Here is a 10557-nt window from a genome sequence, read left to right on the forward strand (position 1 = left end):
ATTTATAAATTTTCAAGGGCTCATGAGGGAGGCTGGAGGAAGGGGAAAAATGAGGACCTGATGCCGGGGGCTTAAGTGGAGAGGAAATGTTTTGAGACTGACGAAGGCAATGAATGTACAAAGGTGCTTTACACAATTGATGTACGTATGGATTGTGAGTCGTATGAGCCCCTAATAAAACGATTAAAAAACAAAACAAAAAAAGACTAGGCTTTAAACTAGGTACAGTCTCAGAAAACCCCCAAGGGGATGGCTATGAGTCAGCACTGTGAATTTTATTGCGCAGATCACCAGCCATTGTATGTGAAGGTACAGAGATGTGTAGGTCCAATTTACATCGTTTCCCCCCTGCCTGGACAGTTTCCGTACCAGTTTTGGTACTCAGATACTTTTGTTGGGTAAAGTAACTTTTAAGGAGGAGAAAATGGGGGTGGGGTCATTTGATTTTAGTGAACTCCGCATAGTAATCTGTATCACCAAGAAGTGATTTCAGGAGAAAATAATATGCTGAAATGGTGTCAGGCAAAGTGGCAGAAGAACTAAATCAAACAAAACTAAACTGCTGCTATTGAGTGATTCTGACTCGTGGCGTTCTTATCGGACAGGGTAGAACTGCCTCTCTGGGTTTCTGAAACTAATTCTTCATGAGAGTAGAAAGCCTTATGCAGAGCAGCTGGTGGTTTTGAACTGCTGACCTTGCAGTTATCAGCTCAACGGGTAACTACTATGCCACCAGGGCTGTTGTAGTATTAAATAAAACTAAACTCGCTGACATCGACTTACTGCTAACTCATAGTGACCCGATAGGACAGGGCAAAATGCCACTTTGAGTGTCGGAGACTAACTCTTTACTGGAGTAGAAACACGTCCACCCCCGTCTTTCTCCCATGGAGCCCCTAGTAGTTTCAAACTGCCGACCTTGTGGGTTGCATCATAACCACTAGGTCGCCAGTGCTCCCAAAGTACTAAATAGAGCACCCAAAATTGCTTGAACTTTATAACAAGTGAAAAAGTAAGCTGAGCCTAGCTAGCCTTCAGAAAACTGCTCTCTGGAATTTTATATCCTTATCATCTGGTCCTTACCAGGGCTAGTGGCATCTCTGCCCCCAGTCTCTGTGGTTATAACTAACTTTGGAAGTGGAGAGGTACTTCTAGCTCTTACTTTGATTTTAATTCCCTTACTTTTTTACTCTTTGTCTCAAATTTGGGAAGAAGCAAATTGCAAGGTAACGTTGCTACTGGTAGGGAAGAGACTGGTTCAACTGAGGGAAAGTTCTGTAATGTTCAGTCAGCATCTTTGTCTTTTCCAGGATTTGTACTTATTGTCATTCAATTTTACTGGCAATAATTCATCTTTTGAAGAGCCTTTAAAGCCATGATACATTAAGACTTAGAAGTACTCAATGCGTTTCTTCAATTGAATTTACAATGCCTTCCATTTAAAATTGAACTGTTGCATGTGCTTGCACCTAATACACTATTGGGTTCATACAACAGCCTGACAATGTTCCCCCTCTACTACTAGTTCTCTGGGACATTTTGGTTAGTAAGGAGACGGGCATGGGGAAATTAAGTCACCTTCTCCCCAGTTCTTCATGTCTCCCAATAGACCAACCTGGGGTTTCTGATCTGGGTGAGAAGACAATAATGTACATCACTCACTGGAAGATAGGGAGAGTTAACAGTGAAGGCAGCATTATCACAGTAATCCAAGCCACTTAAGATGCTTACATTGGGTCCAATAATGAAAATGTGTATGCTTGCCTTGATTTATTAATTTCTTTTTGAAATAATGGAGAATAGAAAGAACTATTAAAGGAGAATACGAACACCTATGAATCCAGGCTGTTATTTGCTATAGGGAAAGGTTGAGGTAATTTAGAAACTCTCTTGAGCATTATATTTAAGCTTGCCAGAATGGTGTAGGAGTGGACAGGGAGCCCTGGGTTAAGCACTCAGCTGCTAACAGAAAGATTGACAGTTGAAACCCACTAGCCAGGGGAGAAAGATGTAGCAATCTCCTGTGTGGAAGATAACTATGGAAACCCTGTGGGGCAGTTGTGCTTTCTTGTAGGTTCACTGAGAAGCTGTAGTAGTGCTGTGGGTTAGGCCTTGGGCTGCTAACTGCAGGCTCATCTGTTCAAAACCAGTTACTTGTCTGAAGAAAGATGAAGCTGTGGCTTCTGGAGAGTTTCAAAGTCTCGGAGACATAAGGCCAATGTGAGCTGGAATCAAATCATGTCAACGAGGTCGATTTGGTTTCAGTGCAGACTGGTCATTCTTAAGGAAATACTTCTTAATGATTTTGATACTGCTACCAGAGAGTACAGTTCCCTTTTCCTTTTTTTAGAAAATAGGGGCAGTACTGTCACACAAGATTTTAAAGATTAAATAATAGCAAGCTGCTTAATGGCTGGCTAAATTAAAGCTCAAACACAAATTCACTGCCGTGGAGTCAATTCTAGCATGTAGTGACCCTCTAGGGCAGAATTGAACTGTCCTTGTGCGTTTCCAAGACTGTAACTTAAGGGGTAGGAAGCCTCATCTTTCTCTCGAAGGCTCATCTAATGGTTTCTAACTCCTGACCTTGCAGTTAGCAGCCTAGTGCGTAAACCACTCTCCCACCAGGACTTCTTGGCTAGGTTCACTGATGGTTAAATGACTTGCTCTCAGATTTGCTTTGTTTTGTGTCTTAGAGGTTGCTTCCAACTTAAAAAAAAACTAACCCTTGACTTACCTAGAGTCTTCTGTAATGAATTCTAGTGATGAGAAACAGCTTAAGGTGTGCTTTCAGGAGATGCACTGGGTATGTGTGCTTTCCTAACACAGCACTCTACTTTTCTAGCCAGGTTCTAGAATTCATCATAATAGCCACACAGAATCACAATACTCACAATTATGGGGTCTACTATGGAAGTTAACAGGTTACAGTTCAAGTAGAAAGGTCCCAGGATAGAGTTGTTTAATCAACGTATGTTACAATGTTGGTGATAAATGCCAATCAGCTGTTAGCTTTTTTTTTTTTTTTTTAATTAAAGCTATTAGCCTTTACCTACAGGCCTTCAGCTCTCAGAATTTAGTTCCCAGAGGTACCCTACTCCATAAAAGCCAACCTCCTGCCCCCAAACATTCAGCTTAACTTATTCTGTGGACCAGGAAGTTCATCATTGTCTCATGCTCTGGCTCCTGGTTCTAGTGCTATTCTGGCATTCCTCTGATGTGTTGGGTCCAGCGGGTGTGCTCCATCCCGGCTCTTGCCATTAGTGAAATTCCCCATGTCTTCTTTCTGAGATGGTTCATTTTATATCCAGCCGAATGACCATCACAATTAATCCTTAAATTAATTAATTCAAGCACTCACACTTGAATCCTACCAATATCTTTCTTCACCTTATTCAAGCTCATCAGGCACAGGTCTTTTGGGCAGCATTACAGAGGCTGTGGCTAGAACTGCGTTATTGTTGTGCTTTTCTTTCTCAGTTTCCCATCAATTCCTACTGGCATCTGTAGCATCCATAACCTACAGGCTTTCCCTCTTTTTCTACCTGCTTATTTTATATACTTTCATTGAAACTCCAGATGCCCTCCTTCGAACACTGCACACTAAAGAATTTTGTCCATTTCTGCATTGAATTTTTTTCATATAATTTTATTCACATAATCTAGACATACTGTTCAATAATTCAGTCATATCAAACAGTGTTGTACAATAGCTACCACAATCATTTTCAAATTGAAAGCATTTTCATCCTCCTTGTACTCCTTGATATAGGTTCCCTTTTACCCCCCACCTTCAAATTGGATTTTTATGCAAATTGCTTAATTTTGTTTCTAAAGGTTTTGAGCCATTTTCAAAAAGCTCCCTTGAGGTGTGATGTAGTAACGATGAAAAATACAACTTTCTTCTAGTTCCTAAGTGCTTCCTCCCTTCCCCACCTCCCCACACTATCATGATCCGAATTCTACCTTTCAAGTCTGGCTAGACCAGAGGGTGTACACTGGTACAGATAGAAACTAGAAACACGGAATCCAGGGCAGATGATCCCTTCAGTACCAGTGGTGTGAGTGGCGATACTGGGAGAGTAGAGGGAGAATAGGTTGGAAAGAGGGAACCAATTACAAGGACCTATATGTGACCTCCTCCCTGAGAGACGAACAACAGAAAAGTGGGTGAAGGGAGACGTCGGACAGGGCAAGATATGACAAAGTAATAATTTTATAAATTATCAAGGGCTCATGAGGGAGGGGAGAGCAGGGTAGGAGGGGAAAAAATGAGGACATGATGCCAGGGGCTTAAGTGGAGAGCAAATGTTTTGAGAATGATGAGGGCAATGATTGTACAAATGTGCTTTACACAATTGATGTATATATGAATTGTGATAAGAGTTGTATGAACCCCTAATAAAACAATTTTTAAAAAAAGAATTATACAAGCCCCCAATAAAATAATAAAAAAAAATAAGTTCCCTTGAAGAATAATCTGGCCCTGATTTTACAAAGAGGGTGATTACGGGAAATTAAGCTAATAAAGAGCCCTGGTGGATAGTGTGTTAAGTATTGAGTTAACTAAAAGGTTAGTGGTTAGAGCTCACCAGCTATTACATCGGGGAAAAGGTTGGGCATTTTACTTCCATTTGGAAAGTCCATTGGCCATCCAGTCTTCCATAAAGATCTGCCCTATCGGATATCTTTGAGTTAGAATTAACTCAGTGGCAGTGAGTTTAAGCTAATTTAATATTTTAAGCACTTTAGAAAGTTCTTTTTCTTAGAATGTTATCTTTATGATGACACCCAAAGTTGAGTCACTTCAGACTTGGGAAAATAATTCCTATTTCAATCTTAAGTATTTTTTAATTTACTGGTGGTGTAGTGGGTTTTACATATGTTAGGTTGCTAAACGCAAGGTTAAAACTACCATCCACTCCATGGGAAAAAGATGAGACTTTCTGCTCTCCTGAAGATTTACAAGCAGCCATCCAAGTGAGACGTCAACTAAATCCACATGGAAGAAGCGCACCGGCTTGTGTGGTCCAAGGATGACAATAACAAAACTCAAATATGACAAAGGGAAAAGTATTGGAGCTAAAATTATGAGCACTCAATTGGTAGAAGGCTATGGAGGACAGTGGGAGCCCAAAACCCATCTGCAGAGTCAGATTAAGGTGTGGCAGACCCCCACTAGCCACAAGCAAGAGCCTCGAACAGGCTTACTATCAGAGATCATTGTAATCTTAATTATGCTGGATCGAACTTGATACTTGGTCAGTTTGACCTCCCTATTGACCAAACCTGAATTTGTTCTAGTGCAAGTTATCTCTTGCATGTTCCATGACAAAAATTTCTCCTGGTTTTTTAAATATTGAGGACGGTCTTTGATAGTCATTATTATTTTATCCTTGCCACTTTGTTTTGTTTTTGTTTCTTACTGTTTTGCTTGTGTTTCTCAGTGTGCTGCACAGAAGGAGTGGGCACATAGAATAACTGTTGCAAGGGTTTACAGGGGATGTAGAGGTAAGGAATCGGTATAGGGAGGATGAGGGGATTTGGGGGAGTAAGCAATGATAGTGACTGCACAACTCATTTTAAAGGTGATTTAACCATGCAGGGAAAATGTCCCAAAATTGACTGTGGTGATGATTGTATGTAATTTTTCTTGATATAATTGAATTGTATATCTGGATTAGGTGCCAATAAAAATGTTTTTTTAAAAAGAAAGAAACCTTTGGAGCATTTTAGAAGTGAAATAAAAGTATCTTGAATTCAAAAAAAAAGATTTAGAGCCTCAGAAACCCACAAAGGCAATTCTCTTCAGTCCTATAGAGTCTATGTGAGTCTGAATTGACTCAATGACAGTGAGTTGGTTGGTTTGTGATCATTGGTAGGAAAACAAACAGCTCTTTTGGCTCTTGAAGTTCTACTGAAGGATTGGCTATTTTTGTTTTAATATTGGTGTTTTTATTTACCCAAAAAGAGAGAAGTGGTTGAGATAATTTCTAAATATCTTTCTTCCTGTTATAATAGATGTTAGAATTTTTCAGAGATACAAGACCAACTGTCAGGTCCCCCCTCCACCCCACCCCCGGTGTTTGTGGAGTTAGCCAATGGTGACCCACATTGGTGTACATTTCTTACCTAGGTGAAGGTTTGTTGAATGAAAACTATATATTGCTTCAAATCAAATATATGGTCCAGACACAGACGGTTACACAGAAAGAACTTCCTTCCAGATTGTGATAATGGAGCATTGGGACTTCTGTAATGTACTTGTAATCAAAAGAAAGGACTTGAACTGACTTGAAAATAAGTTTTTCCTCTTCAGGAGTATTTGGATTTCAATTCTTTAGAACCTGTAAGGATCACAGCTTCTGGTGAGAAGTAGACTAGAGATAAATCTAATTCTGCGGTGTAGTGTACTGGCTGTATGACTTGAAGCACATCTAACCCTCGACTCTGCTTCTTAGAATTCTAAGAATACAGTGAGTTCATCAACGGTGCCTGCATCTAGTAAGCGCAATAAATAAATGCTCTGTAGTTGTCACATGGTTCTTAAAGAGATCTGGGGCTCAAAAACTTCGTGTGTGTACACACACACACACACACACACACACACACACACGGCTGTGGGTACAAGACACCTGATTGGCTGGTAACCTTTGCTCTCATGATTCGTATGTTATTATTGTCCTGATGGAGCAGTAGGTTACTCATTGGCTGTGAACTGAAAGATCGGTGGTTTCAACCTGTCAGCCACTCCATGGGAGAAAGTGCTTCCATAAAGATGTACTACCTTAGAAGCCTTGCTGTATCTTAAATATTAGGTTTCTATCAGTCAAAACGGACTCCGTGATAGTTGATAGTAGGGACGGGGTGTTTTAGTTTTTGGGTTAGTTAGGTAGTCTCCAATGAGGAAGCCATAGAGATGTGTTTCTTTGCACTGGCCAGTATGTGCTATGGGATTGAGTTCCATATCAACCCTACCCTCAGAAATGCATTAGTAAGTTACAAGTTAGAACAATTGTCGTACCTGAATTAAAAATCTTTGCAAACCAGAAAATTCACTGCCATTGACTTGGATTTTGACTCAGTTGGTTTTGAACTGCCAGTCTTGTAGTTAGTAGTCATGCTTACCTGACAATGCCCCCAGGTTTCCTTAGAAATCTTTAGAGTTAATCTTTCAATAATAAATATGATAAATCATAAACTCCAAAATAATCAGCTCCATGTGTGTGCTATAAAATTACTTGTTGGTATTTGTGTATGTATTTGATTATTCTCACTAGCTAGATTATGTGCCTGTCTGAGCTACGATACTTTGGCATGGGTAAAATTGTCAAACTATTTCCCTAACTTTCCCATTAAAATAGTAGTTGTTAAGTGACTTATCATTTCAATAAAGACAGGGTTTCTCTAAATATCAATAATCCTGGTTCCAATGCTGACTATTCTTTCAGATTCTGCTGAACTAACAAATAACATTTTAATTTTTCCTCGGAGATTTTTATATATTTACTCTCACGTTGTTTTTCAGGCAGATGAGGAACTGCATTAGCAAAACTGTTGCTAGGTTGTTTAGGTTCAAATCATGACTTTGGTAGATCAAATCCTGCCATTTAAGTTTTGAATAATTTCTCTTTGCCACAGTTTGCTCCCTCATCTATAAAATGAGTGTGATGATGACATAATAACTGCTGTAGAGTAATATGCATTGTATGTTAGTTCCCTTTTTATTTTTAAAATGGGAGTTAAATTATTAGCTCCAAGGCAGGTGTGTATTCAATGGGTTTAAACTAATTCTTCCTGTTAAATTGGAGATGGCGTTTAATGGGCGTGGAAAAGAGACCACCAAACTACCCTCCCTTTCCTCTTCAGATGCCCTCCTATTGCTGGAATGATTACACTCACCCACTACTTGGGGTGGCTCACCATACCACCCACCTGACATTCCTAGCTCTCTTTGAATTTAAGCCTCATGGAGCTTCAGCTCCTGTAAGTACCCTTGGAAGCTGCAAAGGGGAAAATGACCCTATTCCTGCTATATCATACTGCCACTTTAGGAACTTGTGATTCCCTGAGGATTATCGGTGGTGGGGCTATAAAACAGCTTTTAGTAGATTATTCCAAAGCACTTAGAGAAGACTTAACCTGCATGATCTTCCAGTCCATTTAGTAGAGATCCTTGTGGTTTGTTCTGTCAAGCAAGTGAAATGATAAATATAAGCTAAAAGCTTATACCGTAATTAAACTTCCATTTATAGAAGGCCATGCGAGTTAGGTAAATTTGAGTCCATTTCAGAATCCTTTGACTTCATTCTGCTCATCAAAAAATACATTTGTCCCTTTTGTTGCTCATTCTACCACATCAGGGTGTGGTAGGAAAGTAGAACAACCACGAGAAGCTGTGTAACACCAGTCAGGAAAGTGTTAGGATGTACAACCTCGGACCTAGGTGAATAGGGCAGGTTTATTCCCTGAGCATCCGCAATTTTAAGTGCAGGTGCACTTAAAACTACTTTACAGTTTGGGGAGAAACAACAGAAGAAAGATATCAGGTATAAGAATAACAATCACCGTGCTTTTACTAGGACTTTAGAGGAAGTTACAATGGCGACCATTTTTCTAGCTTGCCATCTTTTCTGGATAAGAATAATTAAGGGACTTAATCGTAGTCACAGGAATTCTGACAAGTTCGAGGAGTTTTAGAATAATGATGAGAATAATGTGATTCTTCAACACCACAATTTTGAAAGCATATTCTCATCTCTTTACATAGTCCCCACATGGGACAGTAATGAATGATGCTCAAAGGGACAGAAATGTGTTCAATTTAATAATTCTTAGGAGGAGGCACCTTTCCAAATAATTTCTTTTGGAAGAAAATGGTTTTCTTCTCATTGCTGAGAATGCCATCATTACTTGGAAAGAACTGGCAACAGGTAGAGAAGGGTATACTTTTTTTTAATCCAGAACTATTTCAGTCTTTATATATGTGTATGTATATATAGATAAATGAAGGCTTTGTTGTATACGATGAAAAATTGAGTCTCCTAGATCACCACTCTTCAGAGCCACTACTGTTAGCTGTTTATTTACAATTAAATATATCCTAGAAGTATGTGAACATGAGAGTATCTGTGTGTGAAAGGGGGGGAAGTATATGTTATATGTGCTATTCTACACCCTTTAGATTTTTATTTCATAATAGTACATATAACACTTTTTTTAAAGAACTGCATAATTTTCTATCAAAAAAGTGTGAGGCTGGGTTGTCTAGAGAAGCAAAACCAGTGACACTCGTGTGTATAAGAAAGAAAAAGAAGGAAGTTTATATCGAGAGCATTCCAGCCCAACGCAAGTGTAAGGGTCTGGTGCTAGTCAGAATCCTCTTCAGGCTACAGGTGAAGCTCATGGGCTGGTAGTATGTGGGGGGTTTGTGTGGATCCAAGGTTGGAAACATGGCAGGGTGCAGGTTGACTTCCAGGGTCAGTGGCCCACATAGGACCACTCTGAAAGCAGACATAGAGGCCCAGCAAGCAAAGAGGGTAAAAGGGCAGAGAGGGAGGGAGAAGTGCCTACTTTCTCCCTACCCCACCCCCACCTGCTTATGAAAAGGCCACACCCCCAGGAAGCATCACAAAGCCAGCACTTGAATTGACAGGCTGGACTACACACACAGGTACCATCAAGTTGACATAAAATCTTAACTGCTAAATTTTCCAATATATTTAACCTGTCCTTTTGTGATTTAAAAAAACAACAACTACCATCAAGTTCAATTCCCACGCCTACCCCCTTATTGGTGGATATCTATTATTTCAACTTGTCTGCTCATAAAACACTGCAGGAGTAAAAGTGATGTATGTCTTCAGGTCAGCCTCAGTCAGCTAAATTCCTAGATCAGGTATTATTAAAGAGTGTGTACTTATTAGATTTTGGTAGATTACTTTCATTTACTTGCAAGTACTTTCATTTACTTGCAAGCCTGTGTGTCCGAAAAAAACTCCCTTGGTGTTTATGGGAAAACATATCCCTCTTAAAGCACTATTGTAGAATGAGACTTGGTTTGAGGACAATGGAACTTACATACTTTCTCTCCTTTTCACCTTGAAGCCTGTGCCTACAGCGCTGGCTCAGGTGGACAGAGAGAAGATATACCAGTGGATCAATGAGCTGTCCAGCCCTGAGACACGGGAAAATGCTTTGTTGGAGCTGAGTAAGAAGCGAGAGTCTGTTCCTGACCTGGCGCCCATGCTGTGGCATTCATTTGGTACTATCGCAGCACTTTTACAGGTGAGTGTGTCTGAGGAGTAGCAGCTCACTCCTACTCATGTTCATCACTGTCTTTGCCCAAATGATTTTGAAGACTTTCAGAGGAGGATTCCTTAAATGTTAAGCATTCATAAAAATCTGTTTCGGCACCATCAGCTTTCTTCACCACATTTGCTTATGCACCTGCTTTGTCTTCAGCAATCGTGTCGGGAAGGTGAACATCATGGAATGCTAGGTTGAGGGAGTACTTGAATAGAGAGAGACCCAATGTCCAGAAGCTGAAGGTGCCTG

General features: G+C 40.0%; 1 protein-coding gene across 1 annotated transcript in view; it reads left to right on the forward strand.

Moving 5' to 3' along the window:
- Nucleotides 1-10557, forward strand: part of CNOT9 (CCR4-NOT transcription complex subunit 9) — a 32375-nt gene that overhangs the window by 1639 nt on the left and 20179 nt on the right. The window contains exon 2 of the mRNA XM_013004354.2: nt 10108-10287. Within this exon, the coding sequence (XP_012859808.1) occupies nt 10108-10287 (180 nt within the window). The remainder of the gene's footprint in view (nt 1-10107; nt 10288-10557) is intronic.

Source organism: Echinops telfairi, unplaced genomic scaffold (assembly GCF_000313985.2).
Source record: "Echinops telfairi isolate 266 unplaced genomic scaffold, ASM31398v2 ScPeMD7_3;HRSCAF=10, whole genome shotgun sequence".
NCBI lineage: Eukaryota > Metazoa > Chordata > Mammalia > Afrosoricida > Tenrecidae > Echinops > Echinops telfairi.